The 24535-nt window shown below is 51.2% G+C and overlaps 1 protein-coding gene across 2 annotated transcripts in view; it reads left to right on the top strand.

Moving 5' to 3' along the window:
* LOC122372399 (carboxyl-terminal PDZ ligand of neuronal nitric oxide synthase protein-like) overlaps positions 1 to 24535 on the top strand; it is a 33263-nt gene continuing 8728 nt past the window's right edge. Inside the window, exons 1-7 of one of the 2 annotated variants that reach the window (XM_043349545.1) lie at positions 1 to 308; positions 2246 to 2439; positions 3297 to 3368; positions 3674 to 3766; positions 4279 to 4334; positions 7291 to 7399; positions 16345 to 16609. In XM_043349545.1, the coding sequence (XP_043205480.1) occupies positions 263 to 308; positions 2246 to 2439; positions 3297 to 3368; positions 3674 to 3766; positions 4279 to 4334; positions 7291 to 7399; positions 16345 to 16609 (835 nt within the window). In that variant the 5' untranslated portion in view covers positions 1 to 262. Of the gene's footprint in view, positions 309 to 2245; positions 2440 to 3296; positions 3369 to 3673; positions 3767 to 4278; positions 4335 to 7290; positions 7400 to 13156; positions 13650 to 16344; positions 16610 to 24535 lie in introns of those variants that run through there. The other variant, XM_043349553.1, reaches the window with a different exon arrangement.

Raw genomic sequence — 24535 nt, 5'->3', positions numbered from 1 at the left:
GACAGGCCCGGCCGGCCGGCTGATGTGCCGTGATGGGTGTGCGCCGGCCACGGTCGTCGTCGAGCGTCGCTCCCGGCGGCCGGGCCGTCCGCGCGCCGCCAGCCGCCGCAGCCGCGCCAGAAGTGGCGGCGCGCTCGGCGCAGGCGGGCCCGGTGGCGGCCACCAGCCGGCGGCGCGAAACCACCGGTCTGTGAGCGTGCACCGGCCGGCGAGAGACGCGGACGCCGTGTGACCCGGGCCGCGGCAGCCGGACGCCGACTCCATGGAGCTGACCGACACCGCCGCCTTCCCCGCCGAGAAGCAGCCAAGTGAGTCCGCGCGCGGGCCGCGCCGCTGCCCGCCACCGCCGCCGCCGTGCTGTCCCGTGACCTCCGCCCCCTCACAGTCACTGAGCCCGGTGTCCATGGCACGCCACAGTTGGTGACCTGACGAGAACGCGTCTCACGCGGCGTGTGCCGGTCTCTGCGCGCCCTGCACCGGCCGTGAGTGCCGTGAGGGGTCGCGCCGCCGGCCGCTGCGCCCGTCGGCCGGCCGGCGCCGCTGGCAGCCGGCCAGGTGCCCTGTCGGTGCCGGCGGCGGCGCGACCGGCCCGCCAGCCGTGCCGGCGGACCGGCCCAGCCGAGCGTGCCCTCTCCCGACGGCCGGGCATGCTCGCGGCCACACGGGAACGGCGGTGCTGACGGCGACGCGCCTGGCCGTTTAAAGGCACCGAAATAAATGGGACATGCTCCGCCGCGGAAAGACGGGATGGGACGGGAAAGACAGGAATAGAAAAAGGCGAGCGAGAGGGACAGAGAGGGAGGCAGTGTGAGCTAGAGGGCGGGAAGGAGGAAGAGAGGAAGGGAGGGAAGGAGAGAAGAAAGAGAAGGAGAGATATAGACCATTAATTGATTTCTGTTGGCGTCACCAAAAATGCTTTTTACACTTGACTTGTCATCAAAATCCGAATTGTAAGGAGCCGTTAAGGAAATTATTCTACAGCCTAACAAAAGGCAAAGAAACGACAAGGAAACTACTCATCCCGGCACTGACATTTAGTTTTATATTTGAATTTAGAACGCTGCTATGCTGTTTGCTCGCCTAAACGTTCATTTGTGCGCAGACAACTTGAATAGGGAAACACTCCGAAATAAATAGGTACTTTCAATTTATTTAAGGCCGCCCCACACTGGACCTCGCATGCGGTTGCAGGTTTTTGTGTTTTCTGGTTTCTCTAAAACTAAATACTATCTTTTAACGTTGAGTGACCCACACCACCATGTAACAAGCGAGTCTGCATGTTTTTATCATCCGAGCCACCTTGCATCGCATTCCAAAAGTTGATTTGAGTCAACTTTCGATTTTACTCGCTGCGAGGGCTGCGAGTTTTTGGGCTGAGTGTATTTTGCTGAAGGCGAATTTTGGTTTTTGGTTATAATTTTGGTTAGTTGTGCTGTTATTGCGATATTAATCTCGTTCTTAATTCTTATGTCTCCTTCGTCCTGAATTGGTCTGTTGGGTGGCGGTGCGCGTGTCTGTTTTGTGGCGGTGTGGGCCGCAGTGTGACAGTCGATGTCGGTGCGTCCATTGGAAGCTGTCAGTACAGCGGCTCCGTTTATCTTGGGCCGCTATCTGGCCGCTCCGTCACAGACGCGCTCCGTCTGTCATTCGTGTCACGGACTGTTTGTTGTTTATCCCAGGACCGAAGACAATGCTAATGTTTATTTCAAGGGATCTTAACTTGTTGTAACAACCAGAAACGCTCCAGCTTCGGTAATTTGAATGCTCGTGCAAATAATTCTGATTGAGCGGTTGCTGTCAGTAATGCTGAGGTCGACATAAAGCCCTGGCGGATCCAGAAAGGCGGTCTTGGCCTTGGGCGCTGCGGGGTCCATGCCCCCCAAAAAAGTTTATTGAGTTCCAAGAACTCTTCGGAGTTCGGATATCGATTCCTGACGCACTTCTGTGCGGTTTAAAACACGTGATATATATTAGGTACGTTTTATTTTTATTTTCAAAAAAACGTGAAATTTCTCCAATTTCTTGCTCTGCGGTGGGCATTTGCCCCAAATTCCCCCTCCCCCTGGATCCGCCAGTGAGTAAGAGTAGCCTGCAGCTCTCAGCCGTGTCTCGGCTCTGCGGCGCCGGCTGTGTTGCGCTGAATCTGAGCGCGGCGCGGCGCTGGCAGCCGCGCCGGTGCGCTGTTTCGACAGAGCCGGCGGGTGTTGGTCGCTGCGCTACATCTCGCCTGTCTCTGCGTCCTCAGATGCCAGCCGCGTGCGCCAAGTGCTGGCGCACGCCGGCGAAAAATACAGCGCCATGGTGGAGCGAAAGGCGGCCACCCTGCCAAGGGCGGCCAAGGCCTCCAACGCCAAGGAGTACGGCTTCTTCAACGACGACGGGCGAATATCGCTACACTCGGAGGAGGCCTTCCAGCAGGGGCTCTCCTTTGAGGCACGGGTAGGTCGGCATGGCATCACCGTTAATACTGACAGAACGTTATCTCACCGAAAAGCCTCGAGGCGGTCTTTTTATTGCAGCAAATACATTTTTATACGTCCGCCGTCTGCAGTGATGTCTGTGCACTTTTCTCAACAACCTTTGCCCGGAACATAAGAAACGTTGGGACTTGCGTTTTCATCCCTTTTAAAATGAATTCAAAAGTGTAGGCCATACATGCACTTATATGCAACATGGCCACTGTTTGTCTTTTAACGTTTCTAAGGCCACATTTTTACGATCGTTCAAGAATTTAATGTAATATTATAGGTATAAGAACTTTTTCATCGCCAGCTCACCCGCATCGCTTTCGTAGTCCAAAACGAAAGTGACGGATGCATGATAATTGATGAATGACATAATGAATCACATCGTGCTCCGGGACTTGTGGAACAAAATCGGCGAATACGGTCTGTTTGTGTGGTGGTCTGCGCGGTGGGAGGGGCAGGGAGGGCCGAGGGGCCTCCCCAAACAGCCCTGTCAGCTACACACGCGCCATTAGGCAGGCGGCCGGCGCTAAATATTTACCGGCGTGCGGCGGTGCCGTCCACAGGGCACCGCCGCGTGGGCGCTGCGGCGGCTGCCTCGTGGCCGGCAGCCTTGTCCGGGTGGTAACTAAGAGAGTACCCGATCACCCGGCCCGGCCGAGCGGGCTAGATGTTCATTCAGTCCTCAGATGTGATATCCATTCTTATTTTGGTAAAGCCTATAAAAAAGCATCTGGCTGGCGTAGCAGCATCGGAGGGAGAGTGGCGGGCAATGACAGGGCACGAGTTGACTATGTGTGACTAAATGACTAAATGTGATCTTGTTGACAGTACATTGGCTCGCTGAACATTCCGGCACCAAGAAGTAAGCTGGATATCGTACATGCCATGCGGAAAGTCAGGGTGAGTTGGTAGTCAAAGCTGTGTGACAGGACTGATGCGCAGGCCATTAGAGTACTTATGTTTCGCGACGTTCCTACATGCTTGTCATACGCTCCAGCAGCTTTAACAAGATAAGTTCCTAGTGCGGCTGATAGGCTAATGATATGACATTGATATTACTGCATTGTTACATCAATGTCATTGTTGTTGACATTGTTAGCTGCAGTGGGTTATTTCTTATGGCTGGTGCTGGGAAATACCACAGTATAAAGGGGATACTATGTCTGTTAAAAATGATATGATTGAAACACCGCTTTCCTTTACAGTTGGAGTTCAAAAACAAGGGTATCAAAAAGAAACTCGTTACTATAAAAGTCAGCTCGGCAGGGATCGAAGTTACGATGAAAGTACCAAAGAAGGTGAGTGATTTCAAAGTCTGCTGCTTACTTCAAGCCAAATGTTGAACAGTGAACTCGTCTTCCTATAGTGCGATACTCCCGGCGAAACATGTCTGGTATTCAAGCCATGCGGCACAGTATGTATACCTACTGCGTGTTCACTGTCCGTGCCATGCGGCACAGTATACCCGCGTTCACTGCCGTGCCAGTGCCACGCGGCGCAGCACTCGTATCCCTACCGGTGGTCCGGTATTACTGCCCGTGTCATGCGGCACAATATACCTACCTCGCGCTCAGCGTCCGTGTCCTGCGGCACAGTATGTGTTCAGGCGCAGTTACTCGTGCCATCTAGCGACGAGGATATAAACCATCTCGGCGCCACCGCTCCGCCTCTTAGCCGCGTGCTGCGTGTTTACCTTACAGGCTTACACACTACCCACTGTTCCAACCGTTACCGAGCATCTTTATGAACGTTCGACTGGTGTGATTGTGTGCTTGTGTCTAACATGAATATCGGTTCTGACTCGTTCCAGAGGAATCACCCATCCCTAGAAACCAGCCCGCTCATCATGCACCACCCCATTCACAGGTCAGTGCCACACAAACCATTCATTTGTCACTTAATTTATAGGTGTTATGTACTGTTATATAGAAATATAAATCCGAAAACCAGCTACAGCGGAAAAACAGTAACATTTTGTATAAAGCAAGGCGAGAACGATGTAATGGTGTAGAGTAAACAGAGTGCAGACCGCCAGTAACATGATTGAGACATACCGACTGAGGACCACTTCTAGACCGGACAAGCGATAGTTTGTGACTCGTGAGGTGTGGATGTTTAGCTAGACATTGGATATAGTTTTAGTCGGACGACAGGAAAGTTAGGAGAGCAAAGGCAATCTGTCGGATGGATCAAAGAGTTGATATTTTGGGAACGAGGCCGTCTATCGGTCAAGAGAAGGAGTGCAGAAAAGATAGTATGTTAGGCCAAGGGCTTTAGTCGCGGTTTAAAAGGGTTGAGACCTCTTTTCGGACCGAAGACAATTGAAGACGACTGAAATCGGATGACTGAATGACTGATGACTGACGACTGACTGACGACTAACGATTTTCGACTGACGACTGACGATTAACTGACTGACGACTAAGGCCATCTGTCGGGTTGGCCTGGAGCCGTGAGAGTGGCTGGCTGCGAGCAGCGCGGCTCTCTAACAGCGTTCGTGGAAGCCGGTCAGGTCTGGCTGCCAAGCGGGCACCTCTGGGCCGTCAGTGGGCCAGCCGCCGAGCCGAGTAAACGCCACAAAGCCCGGCTCTGGCAGACAAAGCTGGCGTGACGTCAGCAGAGCTGCCGCGGCGCTGCAAGTCATCCGTTTTCAGGGTTGCGTTCTGCAGAGTGACATGGCCCTGCCCGGCGGGCGGGCGGCCTATTTTCGGCTCGACAGACGCGGCCGCCCGTGGCGCGACTATTCTCAGCCACTGCCCTGCTGTGCCCGTGGGGTTCAACGGGTCATGTTGCTTGGTAGTGCTTCTCTATTCATGGGCTCCGCTTCACTTTAATAAATTATCAGCTTTTATTTAAAGGAGCGATCTTCCTAAACTGTCATCCTCCGTTACACGATATCCCGGTGACATATCTCGGCATCAAACTAATTCCACAAGCGGAAAACTGGCTCATCCTGAGCATATTACACCACTCAGTTTCTGGGCCCAAAGTCTGCTTTCTGGCGTGTGCCGGACAGGTCGGACGGGTCTGGCGAGTGGCGGCAGAGCCGGCTGTCTGCGGGTGACACGCTCTGAGTGACGAGCTCTGGCGCGCCGTGGCGTTGTGGCGTTCACTACCCACTCGATCATGACAGAATGATAAACAAAACTCCGGCGAGTGGCCTGCCTGGGCCAAATCAGGGTGACGGACTGCCCATTCGGCCGGCTCCTCGTCATCAGCATGCGGTCTGGTAAACCGGCAGGGCTCCATGCCTCAGGTGTTATTAATTTTGTGTGGCCGAACGTATGGAACTCCATGTTAGCGTACCGCCAATGGCATTTATTGCCGATAACATGAGAGGAAAACGTGCCAACTTTTGACCATGTGATCGGCCACACTCCGTGATATATCAATATTTGATGGCATTTAGTGGCTGTACAATGTAAAGCTGAAGAGAAGCGTACAGTGCTTAAACACTATTACCCACTTCTAACTTACCGCTGTACATTTTCATAAAAGGAGGTACTAATATATACCCGGGACATAAATGTCAGAGGACTTAATTACTTGCTAAACTTTTAAAGACAGAACATTCCCATGAAAAGGAAACAGTGTTTACCGGTATCGGAAAATATAAGCCTATTTTACTCGCCTTGGTCTCCTGGCTAATTCACCATGCCTAAGGCAAATGTTTGAATATAGTTTTCTGATGTATTGAATGAGACTAATCGTTTTACCATACCATTGCATGCCGATAGGCTTAACACCACGCTGCAAGATTGAATTTGAGACACGACTAAACAAGAGTGAAATAGTCTTGCTATCGCTAGAAGCTTGCAGTTATTGTACTACATCAAAGTGTCAAGGTCTCGTCGTGGCAGTCATTTTATATTAAGCTGGAATAAACACCTCCATTATGGGCCATTTTCGGCTTATTCACACACAAACTTCAAAGCCAACGCTAAGTTTATGGTTCTCCTTAACACTAAGCTACATCTAACAACATGAAACACTTCAACCTCCTTTTATCTTCGTTTGTACACTGTTGTGCCATCCCCAAGAATCTGAAAACGGCTCACATAGTCTTATTCGTACTCGAATTATGCATCCGTAGCGGCCATTTCAGCTGTGGCGATAGCATCTTAGAGTGCCGGCGGATGTACCGCAGGACGTCTGCCAGCAGGGGCAGGCAAATGAACATATTCCGAGACAAACTAACGGATAATTTGTGCTGGTGAAATCATACCTAATTTTGCTGAATGGTTCTTGGAATTCTAGAATAGAAAACACTATGTCAGTAACGTACGACGTTTTTCTTTTGATGAAATATTTCATTCGCAAGCTGTTTCGGTCTCAGCTAATTGAATGAAAGAAAAGACTTATAAGTTTTTGCTTTATGTAGGTAAGTGCTTGTGACCAGGGATCTTATCTGATGTGGGTGTGTTGTGTTCAATGGCTCCGATGCATCAAAACCACAGGCTATTGCGATATAATTTAGGTGCGTAAGAACTAAGAAGCCGTACTTGGAGCATGCACTACACCTCAAGAAACGAGGAAGCATATACGAACCGAACATATTTCTGTTATCTTCCATCAAAGTGGGTTAGCTATTCCTTGTATTCTTTAGAAGCAGATAATTGCAAAAAGTATGTAACTATATATTTCACCCACGGGTTATTGCCAATTTCATATGTCCTAACACATATTTGCGTTCAAAATAAATAAGAGTGTTATGTTATACATTCTACAGCAAAGTCGAAAAACAACGCAAAAAATATGTGTCGATTGGCTTAGCGATACACAAATTAATTGTATGACTTACGGTGTGCTCTTCTCCTCGCAGAATTTTCTACGTCTCCCATGACACTCAGGATTTCCGAGTATTCAGCTACATTTCTGGAGAGATTCAGTCCAAGCTGTGCCGCTGCAACGTCTTCAAAACAATTAAAAAGGTGAGTGGGTCCAAGGATCATGGGATTATACCGTAAGACAGGTTTGGGTTGGCCTTCGTTAGTAGCAGGAGCCATGCAGCCAGTTAAAGCGCGAGCTCTGTCTGCGTCGGCATGTCCATCGAAAACATTCGAGCTAGGTAACTCCTTGGTTTGGAGGGGGGGGGGGGGGTGGATCTGAATTCAAACGATATTATCATGCAACCTGGAGTTTAAATGCAATGGTAATGTATGGAGAAATCGCAAAGTACCTATTCGCGCTATGCGCTTATCAGAATTGCATTATTATAAAATCGCATATGAAATTCTTCTTTAACAAAAAGATATACTTACCTGAACAGCTGTTTATTTAAGCTAAACTTTGAGTAACGGTGTCTAAGAAAAAAATCTAAGTGTTAAGGAGTTTTCGATTCCGTTTGGTCCATTTTTTAGTGAAAGGGAAATCGACGTGAAGCGGTTTTATCTCGAATGGTAGCATTATCCTAGACCTTATTGTTGCCCAAATGTATCTAAACTCTAAAGATAACTTGAGCATGGAGCGTCACGAAAAAATGAATATAACGCTAAAACTAACAGTTAGAGTGGCAGCAACAACATTTTTGAATAAGAGGTCCTGCATATTATTGGACACAAATCATTCCGGGCTCCAGTGCTAGAGCCACCAGCTTTGTGGCAATGCTGTAACCTGCACGTTACATATACATATATCAGCCCAGCCCAGTCCACCTTTTCACGGCTGCTAACGGTAGCGCCGGCGGACGGACTCGGCCAGGCCCAGGGCCGCCGGGCCGGGCCGGGCCGGGCCCGTCCAGCCGCCGAGTCGCTGTCGCCCCGGGGCAGACGGCTCTGGCGACGGTGCCGCTATCAGGCACGACGCCAGCCGCCCCGGTGGGGCGCAGGGAGGGGACGCGACGCCAGCCGCCTCGGCGGGGCGCAGGGAGGGGACGCGGTGCCGCCGCCTCTGCCAGCTGTGACGCTTTATAGCTTTTTCAGCGCAGGGGCCTCGAGCTGGTTCAAAGTTTTTACCAGTGGTGTCAGAGGCGAATACTGAAGATGTTACATTTTTCTTGAATAGTTTGCCTGTGAACTTTGAGGCCTGTGCCGCGCATATTTAGCCTATGCGTTCGTAGGGTTTGGAGCGCCGTATCTCAAAAGCTGGGAGACACCCAGAGGATGAACCTTGACCTTTTGGCCGTTCTCTGCGGAGGGGCCTTGGACGGGCGAGCTAAGCCGCTGCCCGGTGGTGTCGGCGCCCGCCGTCTCCTGGCAGACGCTGCCTGCTGCAGAGACGCCGTGCAACAGAGCACAGTTCTGTCCGCCCTAGTTGTGACGAGAGGTGTCAGTGGAGACAGCCGCGCTATCGAGCCGCCGGCGCTACCGATCCCTGGGGTCACTGGGGACGATCGGCCGCCGGGCTTGGACTGAGACGATTATTTTGACAGAGGACCCTGGCGTGATCGAGCGACAAAGCAAATGGTAGCGTCAACGGTTTGCTACGGGCTCTGAGCTCACGTGAATCGTTAGGTTGATGTTTATATAAATGTTGCTTGAAGTATTACACGTAATGCTTTCTTTTAATATTGTCATATTAAATTCTTTGATATAGGGCAATTGCAACAACAAAACAGGGACCAATACTTACGGCCAATGAAACATCAAACATTCCAGCGAATGTCGCACCTGGCGCGAATCCCGTATGAAGTACTCGGAAGTTGTAATAATTTCGATGCATCTTATCTGTCGTTCACTTATTCAGCAAACCACGACTTGACAGCGCCAGCAAAAGGTGATATTTGAAAACCCTGGTGCCAGAATATATACTTATCCTTATAATAAGATACAAGACGCATAACAAAGGCCTTGCTGATCGAAGGCCTGCCCCAGCACAAAGAGCATTTTTCGGTGAGCACCGACGGAGACCTGTGTGAGACCGGTCGGTACGGAGCGCCTGTATTTTTACCAGCGACGGCTAAACCCGGAATCGCTGGTTGCTGGGGTTGGCGGCCGGCGCGGCGGTGCGATCCAGGTGTGTGCTGCGGCGCCAGCTCCGCCTTTGGCAGGCAGCGAAACACCGCCGCCGACGGGGCGGGATTGTCGTGTCGGCGCCCCTCCTGCCGGACCGACGAGCAGCTGCTCCCGCTCGGCTCACGTGCGGATTACTCATATCAGACGACCAGGATATATAAATATGAGCGCCGAGATACGGGGTGACTCAGAATAGACAAGGAGTTGGCGCTTGTGCAAGTACTATCGCCGCCCGTACTATTCTGGTGAACTGACGCCCTGGGATTTTAAAACGTAAAACATAACAGTGATATACTTTCATTTATATGCCTGAGTTTTCCGTTCTCTGAAGAGTTGAGCTCGACTCCTAGGCCGCGTAACAACAAGCAGTGAAGAAGTTAAGAAATTGTGGAAATTATTTAGAAAAAATACAGTAATTTTATATAATGTGCTACGGTCTTTGAAGGTCAAATTTTCCTATTAAATATTTGCTTAAGTTTTGACAAAAGAATCGGTAGAATACCTTACTCGTGAACAAATAGAACTACGTAAAAATGCATATAACAGGGGTGCCGGGTGGAGCATCCTATACAGTTGGTGGGGCGGCTGACCCACCAGCTTGCAATTTTGTCCCACCAATAAGCATTTTGCTCCACCAACTTTAGCTCGTTTCTACACACACACGTAATTCACACACGTAACTACACACGTAATTCAGGGTCTTTCATAATGAATGTTACTTTTGAAAGAGCTATTTCTCAGGACATATATATTCCTCATGTAATATGTACCATCACATGAAACAGAAACACATTAGCGTTTTTGCACACACAACTTTCATTTTAATGCTCCTCAGGAATTTTCCACTGTATCGCCCTTAATTAAGGCACAGGTTTCGGCCCTCTGACGAAGGTGTCGCGCCCCGCGCCTCGCAACGTCTGGGTCCAGGCTTCCAGCAAACCTCTCCACTGTGGTTCGCAGTGGATGGCTGCAGGAGTTTTTTGTCTCAGATCTGCCAATGCGACTCCCCAAAACCAGTAGTCCAGCGGGGAGAGGTCAGGACTCCGTGGTGGCCATGGTCGGTCGGTGAGGCGGCTGATAACGCGCCCTTCGAAATTCTCGATCAGCCACTGGCGCAACAGCTGCCGTGGTGTGCACTGTGGCGCCATCCTGCTGGAACCACAGGCCGTCTCTTTGAACCTTTTCCCTGACCTGAGGCAGAAGCATTCCTTGAGCAGCCTGAGGTAAGCCACCCCGTTCCGTGTTGACCCAGGGGAGAGCCAATGGATGAAGACTTGTCCGTCGACCGTAATCCGTAATGCGTTTTAGTGGTGTCGACATACTCTGCTTTTCCGTGAAGGAAAATTGGCGTTGTGAATTTTCTATTTTATGGGACAAAACCCTAATCAATTTGCAACAATACGCATATAAAATTCACGCGGAAGTGATAAATTAAGAGCTCCTAACTAAATGTTCAAAAGTAACATTCATTATGAAAGACCCTGTAGGACTTTGTATTTTCGCATTGACGAGCTTTGGAATGTCAGTGTAATGCAAAATATTATCTCTGTGATAATAGGTTTTTCTTTATTTTAGCACTTTATTCGAGTTGACAAACAGAGTCGGACATTGTGGGTTTGACGAATCTTTGCCCCACCAATTAGTTTAGCATTTTATCCCGCGCCCGGCTGGGGGTCCTGGATTTCCACGCCCTGCTGGGGGGGGGTGTTTGAACACCCCCCTCCCTTCTAACTCGGCTCCTGGGCCACGTAGCGATACGCGGAAGGCGGCGTTCGAAAGAGCGTCAAAAATAATGAGGAAATCACTTCGGTCAATTTTTTGGTCAGGTCAAAGGTCAGGTCACCAGAGGTCATTGAAGGCAAAATTTCGCCGATTTCCAGGTCGAATGTCGACAATTTCCAAGAAGCCAACGCATAACTCGGGAACCAATAGAGCTACAGCGCCGCAGAAAAGCGCATTCGATAGCCCTATTAACGCCCTTTCTGAGTAATTTTCTCAGATTTGACCTAACGTCAACGGTTTTGCCTGCAGGGGGCAAAAACTGCAAAAATAGCCGATTTTTTTGGAAACAGTTTTTTTGCAATAACTTTTGACCCAAGCCTTGTACGAGCTTACTTTTACCGGCATCGTGTTCCTCTCGTCAAGACGCATCGAATGAACTATAACTTGACCTTGAAAGGTCAACTTGAAAATTTGACCTCAGGTCAAGGTCATGACCTGACCGGAAAGGGTCATGTTGCATATCAGTCGATCCGTATCGTCGAGCTGAACACATCTAAGGCGTTTTCATCGCTCTAGCATGCTTCTATCAAAAGTTATTTGCGAAAAACTGTTAGATACCATTCGTGACCTAAGATGACCTCAGGGCATAAACAGGGGTCACGGACACCATTTTCATGTTCAGTGTGTCTAAACCACTTGTAATTCAGTGTTTGGGAGTGTTTATAATGTCTTTCGTCCAAAAGAGGCGCATTTCAGTTTTCTCCCATTGACTTATAATGGGGAGGTCGCAAAATTGACCTGACCTTAGGTCATCGATATCAAAATTCTGAGATATACATTTTGTACATGCTATTGCTCTTAGCAATCGCTGAAAGTTTCAAAGCAATCGGTCACTCGGTGTAGCTATGACAGACATCGAAACTTTTTATGAGGTGAGGTCACTTCAAGTGACCTGGTGACCTGACCTTGAATGACCTTGGTCTGACATTTTCACAACATGTGTAGAATTGATGTATGATAAGGTGTACCAAAAACGGCGGCGCTCCGCGCCGCCGTTTTTGAGATATTCGCGAAAAACCACAAGGGGGGGTGTTCAAACACCCCCCCCCCCCCCCAGCAGGGCGCGGGTTATTCAAGTTGACAAACTGAGTCGGGCATTGTGGTTTTGACGACTCTTTGCCCCACCAACGTCACTGGAAAAGCTCCACTCAGTATCATATTATATTATTTCAAAGCTCGCTTACATGTCCTCACATTTCCCTATCGGTACATACCTATCGCGGTACCCTCGCGGGACCTATCGGTATCGGTTTTCTTCCCAAGCCACGGCCGTGGGAGGTTGACCTTCCTTCGTCCCTTGGAATTTAGCTAGAACCAGGCGGAAAAGTCAGTGTGTGCGCCGCTATACGAGACGGAGCGACCGATACTCGAGTCTAAGGTCTTAGATCAACTGGTGGCCTTTGAAGTACGGTCAAGGAGCCAGAGGAAGTGGCTCGGTTTTTATTGAAATACCTTAATGGTGAGCAAAACTGTGTAAGAGAATGAGATGGTGAGGTCACGTAGCTGACCTGACTTCAGGCGACAGTAATGGAAAATCAGATGTACTGCTTATGAGGGCTGGGATTGCTGCTAAATCTTGTAAGTTCATCTCCCTACCTGCCACTGAGAGTGTGGCGAAGTTGACGGTGCAGAGGCTCACTTATGGCGTCGTGAGTCAGTGACCTGGCCTGACCTGACCTGAAAATGCAGTTCGTGTCTGAAGCTCCGGCTTAACACAGTGAAAGCTAAAATATCGGAAAAACATTTGCGGAATCGTACTTACAAATTCAAGAATAATGAAATGCCACATTAAGTCCAGACGTCATCCAGTCTCGAATTGACGACAGAGCGTTGGGCGATGGCGTCCGGCGCGAGCGGCAGCGTCGGCGGGCCTCTGACCGTGACGCGGCTGGCTGGCGGAGCTCCAGCTGCCGCCGCCGCCACCTGTTGGCGGTGCGGCGCGGCGGTAGGCGTCGGCGGACGGCCGGCCGCAGCGGGTGCGTCTCGGCCATGTCCGCACGGTGTGTCGCCGCGCGCGAGCAGTGACGTGGTGCCACCGCCGAGCGCCGCCGCCGCCGCCGCCTCCGGCGTGCCCCCTATGCTGGAGACAGCCAGCCGGACCGTCATCGGAGACGGCATGACGCTCAACATGGTCCCCGAGCCGGAGGTCGCTAAGCCCGCCGGCGAGCGGCAGCGGCCGCGCAAGAAGCTCTCCTTCCGGGACCCGGAGATCGTCGGTCGTGACAAGTACCGGCAAGTGCGCGAGCCTTCGGAGCGGACCGACGGCCGTGCCGACCGCTCCATCATCAAGCCGCGACCGGAGGCGGACGGGTGGCGGGCTGAGACGCCGCCGTCGCCGGCGCGCCGCACCGCCGCCGCCACCGCCGCCGACGAGCAGCACTTCCTCGATGTGATCGCGAACGACGCGGTGGTGGGCGCGGCGAGCCTGGAGGATGTCTGTCTAGAGGTGAGGCTGGGCTGTATATACCTTCCCTCCCGTCAGCATGGCGGAAAGTCTGACGGCCGACGACAAGTAGTCTATTTCCAGTGAGTACGATCTTTTGGTATCGACGATTTGTCCGCTTCCCAGCCAGCGCGTCTATCTTAGAATAATGGTTCTCAAATGTCTGTCGCTTATATCACTTATTTTAAGGCGTCAATTTTCCGACTAAATTGGAAATTACAGTTAAATTATGGTCATCACGATCGAGTCCTCAGGCTATTTGGACCCACAGTTGTGTATATGATCTTCATCTGGATCTCAATCCAGTGGTTTGTTCTGCCGTTCAACTTCTGGAACACTTCTCTCAGCGCCGAGTTGAGTTTATTTGAATTTGATTTGGTTGAAGCTGGCGGACATGAACCATGGATCGCTTTATCTTTGAGTTTGAAGAGCGTTATATCTTCCACCAGATCTGTGGTAGTGTTAACTGCCTCGACAAACAGCCCCAAATAGTTACTCGTATAAGCGGAATCAGATAAGCTGGTGGCAGTGTTTTTCATTTAGGCAAATAAGGCACGATAATTTCATTTCTTGGGTTTGCGTATTATATTGGTGTAGTGTCGTCTCCGCCGGTCCAGACAGTCGCTCCCTGGTTCTGCCAGCACAACCGTAGTTGCTTCGGCGCTTCGGCGAGTGACCGTTTCATCTTGCCGCGATAATACAGGGCTTTGCGCTGAACTGCGACAATAGACAAATTATATATCGAATCGCAGCGGGTAGAATTTTTATCGTTAGCTGTTTGACGAGACGTTAAAGAGATGTTTCTGTTTATTAGCGATTTAATCATTTTATGCCGTTATCCTCTACTATTTCCCTGGCATATTTTAGCGTTGCTTTAATAGGGGTCTACTTGTCTTGTTCAATCGTTTAAAGGAAAAGGGCCACCTTCGTGAAATATGAAGATATCGTTGTTTTTCATTTTGACATTATTATTTTTCATTTTCTTTTTAAAACTGGTGCCAGAAGTGCATAATTCGCGAAAAAGTATTTAAAACTATTTAACATATTGGTACTATGTTGATACTCTCTACGGCACCTACTGTATGATGGCATAGCGATGACGTCACACTCAAGCCAATCAGCGTTCAGAAGACAGACTCGGATTGTGTCAGATAAGCTGATTGGTTAAAGCTGAGCTGAATGGAGCTGATTGGAAAAAAACCAAAGCCTCGCCGCGGGTGGCTGTATTACAGGGTAAGGACGCATTCCTGGGATAAGGACGCATTCCTCTGTTAAAATTGCCGATACCTACGAATGGAAGCCGAAATCGGCCGTAAGGAGATAGACTGGAGGGTTTTCGGACACGGGCTACAGGATGGCTATCTCAGTTTCAATCCCCATGTTAAAGGTGGCCCTTTTCCTTTAAATCATCTTTAGCTATCAAGCTGTGGAGTCTGAAATTCGATATAAGGTTGAGGCGTCTTTTAAATCAACTTAAGGCTGAACGCATAGTGACTCCTATCCCTCAAAACGCATATCTGGATTCCTTTATGAAGCATTCATACAAAAAGGCTGGTTAAACAGAATAGCGATTAGACGTATAAAAGACGTTTGATAAATTAACAAAGTGATAAACACAGTTTTAGGTAAATACCTAAAACTAATAAACGCGGATAAACAGAATAGCGATTAGACGTAAGACGTTTGATAAATTAACAAAGTGATAAACACAGTTTTAGGTAGGTAAATACCTTAAACTAATAAACGCATAGAACGTCAGACGTCTTTAGGCAACTGATATCGGACATAATCAAGGCAAAATTGTGTCGTAGAGGCTCCTAACGTTGATGATATGCTACCTACTTCCTTGAAAGAATTTATACTTGAAAGTCATCCTGTTTTTCACCTACATGCAGTGCCTTGAAAGACCTTCAGCAACGTTTAGCAGCGATCGCATACCTATGAAGCGCCTAGCGATTCGTCTGGTGAGCCAAATCGGCCCGCCCCAGATCTGCGGCAGGCAGCGTGTCCCGAGCTGGCAGCTCTGCGTGCGCCGCGCATTCCGGAGCCGCTGCGTGTTTTTGCCTCCCCCCATCCCCCCACCTACCTCTCGACACACTCACCACGTGGCCCGACGGTCGTTAAGTTAATCATCGTCACATTGCCAGCGGGCAATAATTCAGCCAGTGTCCTACTCCTGTTCTATTTCCTGTTCCTGCTTCGTGTGTCGCGCTGACTTGGCTTCAGCAGACAAACGCCGCGTGCGCCACGTTTGTCTGCGGTCGTGCGCGCCACATTTGTCACGCGCCCTCGGGGTGGCCATCAGCGGCGTCACGGCCGGCCAAGTGAGGCGCTGTGGACGCCCTATTGGTGCCGCCCTGGCCCAGATAGCGGTGACATGGGAGCGTCGCCGGTCACGCTGCGACGGCTCCCAGGGATGTCTGTCGGGGGACAGTGCGTTCCTAGGGGCGGTCCCGCGGTGGGATGATAGCAGGAGTTAACCGAAAGACAACGACACTGTGATGTGATGCGCGACTATGGTGCTCGTAAAAGGGTTGCCTATGATTTTATCTAGTATAAGTAGTTGACGATCTATCCGCTATCCAGGCATAACTTAAGATATTTGAAAATGCGTCAATTTGAATTGCATCTTAAATCAAAATTACTCACTCTGACCGCGCATTGCCAAGTTCTTAACCCATTTTCCCTTCTCCGGCAGAGCCAAGCGTTAGAAGTGGTCCGGACAGTCGGCCAAGCCTTCGAAGTGTGTCACAGTCTAGAGGCCAGTCTAGCAGACCAGCCGGGGGCGAGCCCGGCCAGCCCGACCTCCACCGCGTCCCCGGCCGGAGGGGTGCCGGCCGCGGCCCCGGCGCCGGCACCCTCGCCCGTGCCGGTGCCGGTGTCGGCCGCCCCGCCGCTGAACCACCCGTCTGACTCGGACAGCGAGCCGAGCAGCGCCGACGCGGCCAAAAAGCCGCCGCCAGGTGAGTTCCGACCGCCGACCGGCCGTCCCCGGGTCGGCCGGGCCTGATCGGAGAGTGACGGCCAGGTGGGGTCCGGCTAGCGTACGATTTGGGACCAAACTGGGCTGGGTCCGAGGCGGGCCTTATATTGTCAACGAATAAGTATCTTTAAAATCATAAATGAAATTCACAATCAATGTGTTATGGGAACTGGGACCAGTATTTAAATTGTTTCTTGATAAAGTTAATGCTGGCAAAATAGTCCCCAATGCATTACGGCTTTAGATGAAGCAACAAATTTCGAGTTGCTATCCTGAATCATGTTATTGAAGCGAAGGAACAGCGTGAGCAGAGTGGGCCTTAAGGGAGGGCATTAACGCTGAGAATTTCCATAAGTGTTAATGGTATTAAATGTTAATGTTTCAATCGTGTTGATTGAATTTTCGAGCCGAGCTGTACGTGGGTCAGGCTATCACTCAGCCCATGGTACAGGAAGACAACAGTTGAAACTACAAGCTTTGATGAGTCGTGACTATAAGCTTATTTGCCAGCGCCTGGGTCAAGGCCGTCCTGCGTCATCCGCGTGAAAGACTGGGCTCACGCAAACTGACATGTCATGCCGGTCCAAGTATTTTGAATCTTTTACAGTCCATCATTTTGCCGTAGGCTCAACTTAGCTTGATACCTAGGTACGTACCCTACGTATTTAAAAAAAGAGGCATCTGCTTGCGTTGAATTTAAAAACATTTCGCAAAGATCACGTGTAACGAATGGTGCTGCTCTTACCTAGTTTCTCTTTGTTTTCATTCTGCTATGATATATGTCGTGTTTCCTATGTTGTCGTGTTTCCATTTTCTAGGCAAAATCGTTGTCGAGTTTATCATGCTAAAGTATCTTCATTATCAACATGCTTATAACACGTGTACTTTTTTAAAAATGGCTAGCCCAACACGAATCCCTTGCAGCATTGTTTGAGACCACCCGTTTACCTACTTGCGGTCACACTTTAAGCTACAGCAGGAGCACGCTGGAGCTTCTCAGGATGTAAACACATTTAGCTTGGCAGACTGAGCAGCAAACAACAAGAGCTCTGTTCGATCGCAACTGTACAACATCCTTTGCAGAGCCAAGGGCAACAAGCACTCATCGGGTGCTGAGTCTTCTAAGAATAGCTTAGGTACCTCTGAACCACTCGTGAAATCATGTCATCAATAACTGTCGTCATATTTAAATGTCAATAATACATACGAATAAAGTGACCGGAGAGCGTTATGGATTATGAGTTTTAAACGGCCCGACGCCATTTTTAGAAGGCCGACAGGGCACTGAGCGGCTTGAGCGCAGCGAGAGACGATGATGCTCCTTATAAAAGGCTTCTGATAGTGGAATTTGGAAAGGGGCCGTTCAACGTCCATTTGGCCCAGCAAATGTCAGGCTGTTTTTATTAATGACACTGATAGTTAGTTTACAAATAAAACACCTCTTTACCGAGACTGGGCTCAATGACCTGAGGCTGTCCCTTAATTTTATATATTTTTTTTTTCAACTCTGTTAACCCGCGCCGGGCGGGGGGGGGGGGTGTTTGAACACCCCCCCTGCGGTTTTTGGCACACCTGTTGGTGCATCTTTTCCGCACATGTTGTGAAAATTTCAGACCCAGGTCACCTTAGGTCAGGTCACCAGGTCACGCTAAGTGACCTCACCTCAGAAAAAAATAAGAATGCTCGTCATAGCTACACCGATTGATCGATTTCCTTGAAACTTTCAGCGATTGATTAGAGCAACAGTATCTATAAAATGTATATCTCGGAATTTTGATATCGGTGACCTAAGGTTAGGTCAATTTTGCGACCTGCCCATTATAGAAAATGGGAGAAAATTGAAAAGCGTCTGTTTTGCACGAACGCTATTCTAGACACTCTCAAACATCGAGATATAGGTAAAATGGATACACTGAACCGGAAAATGGCAACTGTGACCCCTCGTTATGTCCCCGAGGTCATCTCAGGTCACGAACAGAATCTAACAGTTTTTCGCTAATAACTTCTGATAGAGACGAGCTAGAGCGCTGAAAACGCCTTAGATGTGTTCGGCTCGACGTTGCGGATCGACTGATATGCAACATGACCTTTTCCGGTCAGGTCATGACCTTGGCCTGAGGTCAAATTTTCAAGTTGACCTTTCAAGGTCAAATTATAGTTCATTCGACGCGTCTCGACGAGAGGAACACGATGGTGGCAAAAGTAATGTCGTGGCTCTTTTGAGTCAAAAGTTATTGCCGAAAAAACGTTTTTCGTAAAAACGGCTATTTTTGGAGTTTTTGCCCTCTGGAGGCTAAACCGTTGACCTGAGGTCAAATCTGAGAACATTACTCAGAAAGTTCTGTAAAAGGGCTATCGAATGCGCTTTTCCGCGGCGCTGTAGCTTTATCGGTTCCCGAGATAGCCATTGGCAGTTTCCAAAATGTTGAAATAGTGGGCATTTGACCTTTGGTGACCTCTGGTGACCTGACCTTTGACCTGACCCCAAAAATGACCCAGTGTTTTCGTCCTTATTTTGGACGTTCTTTCGATTGCCGCTTACCGCGTGTCGCTACGTGGCCCAGGAGCCGAGTTAGAAGGGGGGGGGGGGTGTTCAGACACCCCCCCCCCCCGGCCCGGCGCGGAATCTCAGAGCACCGGCCCGGCGCGGGTTAAGATGTACTTCTTTGAAACTAGGTCTAACAACAAGCAACTCCAATGAAACGACACTGTGCGATGAGCGCGATGAGCTAACGACGCGAGCACTGAGTACGATGTCGTTTTTATCCCAAGATGCAGCGAAAACGGACTCTGCTTCGCACATGCAGACAGTGTGGCCGACCAACGCAAAAAATTAATGCACATGTGACAAGTTAGAGAGTTAAATTGCGTTTCGTCAAACCGTTGATCATAAAATCGTTGAAGATTTTAAGCATATAGCCTGACGTTTCTACTGCCGCTTTAAGATAGGTTTTATAAAAAAATAAAACTTAGACGGGGAGTCCAAACGCTTCTCACCGTGCACGTGGATTGAATAGCCAGCAGTTCGATTATATGTACTGCTTTCAAGACGTGATTAAACGGCTATGACCGCATTAGCTGACCCTCGCGAGAGTGGTCGGTATTACAGCTGTGCATTGAGCGGTAAATCACCGTGACATCACCGTCTTGTTGACCGGTGGGCGAGACAACTGGGAAGGCTTGCGCTGCACACTGCACAGTGCACACCTACCCCTACACCCATCGCCCGGGCAGCCGGGGCCGGTGGCTCACCGCTCGCCACTCGCCGTCAGTGTAAACCCATCGTGTCAGGCCCAGCCACGTGTGACCGTGACCGCCGAGACTCGGCAGCGGCCAACACAAGCCGCTTGGGTCAGGTCCCAGACGGCGCCGACGCCGAGATCAGCTAGCAGGTGCTTATGCTGCGGTCAAAATACTGCCGCTCTGCGCTGACATTGGTCTCAGGTGAAATAACAGTGGGTCACACACAAGATCAAGATAAGATGTGTTCAGTTGTGACAGACACACGACTCGGATGATATACGCCTGTTGCTTGTATGGGAAGCACACACATGAAACTGACATGTTTTTGAAGCAAGTTGAGCGGTGTAAATATACAAAGTTTGCAAGAACCGCTGGAGCCAATGAGCACTTGTTCTTTGGCACCGATTTACTGAGCTAAGTGCCAAAGCGCGATGCTGTCTGCGCTCAAAGCACGGTTGTGTACGCCTAGCAGAATACGGCTGCGTGTGCCGGGCCGGACTAGAATGGCGGCTATATGCCGGACCAAACCGGTTCTGTTTTCCGCACCAAACCGGCTCTGTGTTCCGGACCGAACCGGCTCTGTGTTCCGGACCGAACCGGCTCTGTGTTCCGGACCGAACCGGCTGCTGTGTGTCGACTGGAGCACGGCTGCGGTGCCGACATAGGCTGGGTGATGGGTCCTGAGTCCCATGTGTTGGCCGTCGGACCGGCGGCAGGACCCTGGGACCGGGCCGCGGCGATCGGCTCTGGGACAGTCCTGTATGTAAAACTCTGGGACCGGTCCGCCGCGATCGGCTCTGAGACCGCCCTGTATGTAAAACTCTGGGACCGGGCCGCCGCGATCGGCTCTGCTGGGACCGGTCCGCCGCGATCGGCTCTGGGACCGGGCCTGTATGTAGGACTCTGGGACCGGGCCGCCGGGACCAGCTCTGGGGCCGGGCCGCCGCGATCGGCTCTGCGGATAGCCCAGCATGTAGGACTCCGGGACCGGGTCGCCACGATTGGCTCCGCGAGACCGGGCCGCCGCGACCGGCTCTGAGACCGGGCCGCCGCGATCGGCTCTGTGGGACAGCCCTGTACATATGTAAGACTCTGGGACCGGTCCGCCGCGATCGGCTCTGCGGCCGGCTGAGTTTGACTGCTCGCCGGTGGGCCCGGCCGGTTGATGTTGGCACCGCTCCGTGCTGGTGAGGGCCGCTCGTTTCGCGGCGACAGACACACCGGCGGCGGGCCCGAGCAGCGAGCACTGAGCAGAATAACCGGCAGCGGCGGACCGCTCGGCTGGCGCTCGGCCTTCTGAGCAGATGCCGCTGGATGTTGGCGCTCTTGGTGTGTCTCCGAACCAAAATAAAAAACAATAAACTGCTTCATATGTAGGATATCGTAACATTGCCATATTAACTGATGTTCTGACATCTTTTATCAGCACACATCTGTAGACGAAGAAACCAAAAATAGCCATCAGACTCCGTTTTGTGGTGCAGACAATATGCGGGCTTTACCTACCGCAGACTTTATGAATGACGCCCATTAATTCAGTCGAGTTGTGTCGGGAACACGGCCAACACAAGGCCGATTCGCTCTCATCACGTCCCTCCTCCGTCATCGCCTGAGTGCTGAACTCTCCCATCCGTCTCAACCTGAAGGTCATATCTCTATCTCTGTATCTGTCCCATGTCGCCGTTTCTCCTAACGTATCCGTCCCGTGTACTCCGGCTGGCCGCCTATCAATACTGTGTCAGACGGCCGATGGACGCGGGACGGAGCGTGGACCGCCGCCCTGGCGCGCTCCCAAGGCGTGGGAGTTGGCCGACCGCTGCCGCCAGCCGTCCGCGAACATATGCGGGTGACTGCCGCCTGGTCAGCGGGTCACATGGTCATTATGGCCTCATGTCACTGCGCTTCATTTGATAGTTCTGCCTGTGCTTGTGCACATAACAGACGGTCGAAATTATGTGGTTTAGTTGCTGCACTACATGTTATGTCATGTGAAAGGAAAGTTGCTACCGGAATCATGCTGGACGGTCGCCGGTCTTTCGCTGACCATCATATGACTTGTTGTTTATGCACTTTTTTGTCGGTAGCCGTTGTAATTAATATCCGAACTCCCTTAGCTTTTAACTCGGTTTGATATATTTATTGTTCCGACTGACAGCTCGAGCGCAGTTTCGGGCGATTAAGCTCATTCGGCGTTTCTGCGTCCATCCATCAGAGGCTGGCGCCGGTGTCGTGCCGTCCGCACCCGGCTCCGTTCCCAGCCGGGCGGCGGCGGCGCGCCTTGGCAGCCGGCCGCCTCTCGGACGGTATTTCGGCCCGCCGTGACGTCATACAATGGGCATCACCTGACGGTTGGGGGGGGAGGGGTGCTAGAGCACGCCGGAGGCCCCGGCACCCGAGTACCGCTCCCCGCAGCCGCGCTCCTCCGGCGGCTGAACTGGAGGAGGCCTCGGTTGCGGCTGTGGCGCTGGCGTGGGCGGCGCGGCGGCTGCCAGGCGCCGAGCCGAGCGAGCTGGCACCCCGCGGCGGCATCCTCCAGACGCTCGCCGCCGGCACAACCGCCGACGGCCGCCGCTGTTTACGTTGGTTTTGACAAACTGACGCCGCGAACACTGCAGCCGGCCGCGGCGCCCGTCTCGGGTTCGGACCCGGCTGCCAGCCGGGCCAGATCTATGGTGGTAGTAAAGCGCGTCTCACATCTCATTTTAAGTGGGAAGGCAATTGGTTACTCTGGCCGAGTGCCAGCTGCCGACCGAAATATCCCGCCAACAAATCATGCGTGTCGGCGCGCTTTTCGCGCATTTGTCTTGGCTTGAAGTGCGGCCGTTAGCGGGCACGACTGCCGCTGTCACTGCCGAGCGCCACGGGAACCGCCAGCCTGTCCTGCGCTGAAAAAACACGAAATCTTTATACCTACCTGAAAGCTAGCCTTCCAGTGATGACTCAGCATCCAGCAATATAGGAATGGAAAATAACTTATACCTTTCGGCGCTAAAATAGCACAAGCAGAAAAGGCTTGCGATGTGTCTGTCACGCATGAGTATGTAGAATCGTCGCCCGTCGGCAGTTTACGGCTCTGTGCCATGCGGCACAGCATCAGTTCAGGCGTGTGGAGCCAGTGCCATCTAGCGAGGAGTTACGTAAGTGCATTGATACGCGCAGTAGCCCAGCTCTTTTTGGCAGGCGGGCAGGCAATTTGGGCAGGCAAAAAGGCAATTTGGCAGGAAAATGCCAAAAAGGCAATTAGGCAATTAAAGGCAATTAGGCAATTACCATTGCCTTTTTCAAATTTATGTCGAGTTTTTGTTCGTTGTGTATCAGGATTGCTTTAACGTGTTTATAACCCTCGCGGGCCCGGGGGGGGCGTTTTTCGCCCCCCCTGGCGAATATTTGCCATAACTCCCGAACGCTTAGGGATAGGAAGGCGAAACTTTCAGTACCTTTTCTCCCATCAATTTGACATCTTCTGAAGTAAAAAATTTGGACCTAGCCCCCTTGATGACGTCACAAGGTCCATTTTTCTAGACCCCTGCACGGCAAACTTCGGCGTCACAGACGCAAACTTCAAATAGCTGCTAAAAATAGAGTTTTAGAGATAAAGACAAATTACGAGCACGGCTGTGTAGCGTTTGACCTAGAAAAAAATAGAAAAATAGTTTTGGTGACCTGAGGTCAGAGGTCAGGTCAACGACCCCGAAATGTGGTTTTAGTTTTTCGCAAATAACTTCGACAAAAATGGTCCTAGAGCTACGGCAGTGGTACCATCGCATTCGTCTTGTCAAGCCGCGTCGAATGATATATATTTTGTTCGGAAAAGGTCGAGTTTCATGTTGACCTCATGTGACCTCGAATGACCTCCCCAGCCAGCCTTCCCAAATGGGGCCCATATGGGCTGAAAGTGGGGCATCTGGGCTTAAGTGGGCATGGGCTACATGTGGGCTATTATCTGGGCTAAATCTGGGTCCCATATGGGCTGAGCCCCAGCAAACATGCCCACATGGGTCCCATATGGGGTGAACATGGGCCAGATGGGCCCACGTGGGACATGGGCTACAGATGGGCTACCCACATGGGCCCCATATGGGATAAAAATGGGCCAGGTGGGCCAAACGCATGTGGGCTGGAGATGGGCATCCCATGTGGGTCCCATATGGGGTGAACATGGGCCAGGTGGGCCCACGTGGGACATGGGCTACAGATGGGCTACCCATATGGGCCCCATATGGGATAAAAATGGGCCAGGTGGGCCAAACGCATGTGGGCTGGAGATGGGCATCCCATGTGGGTCCCATATGGGGTAAACATGGGCCAGATGGGCCCAGTGGGACATGGGCTACAGATGGGCTACCCATATGGGCCCCATGTGAGATAAAAATGGGCCAGGTGGGCCAAACGCATGTGGGCTGGAGATGGGCATCCCATGTGGGTCCCAGATGGGCCCACGTGGGACATGGGCTACAGATGGGCTACCCATATGGGCCCCATAAGGGATAGAAATGAGCCAGGTGGGCCAAACGCATGTGGGCTGGAGATGGGCGTCCCATGTGGGTCCCATATGCGGTGAACATGGGCCAGATGGGCCCACGTGGGACATGGGCTACAGATGGGCTACCCATATGGGCCCCATATGGGATAGAAATGAGCCAGGTGGGCCAAACGCATGTGG

The sequence above is a fragment of the Amphibalanus amphitrite genome, unplaced genomic scaffold (genome assembly GCF_019059575.1).
Source record: "Amphibalanus amphitrite isolate SeventyFive unplaced genomic scaffold, NRLGWU_Aamphi_draft 000036F_arrow, whole genome shotgun sequence".
Classification (NCBI taxonomy): Eukaryota; Metazoa; Arthropoda; class Thecostraca; order Balanomorpha; family Balanidae; genus Amphibalanus; species Amphibalanus amphitrite.
Note: the sequence above shows the minus strand (reverse complement) of the source record. Positions and strands in the feature narration are given on the sequence as shown.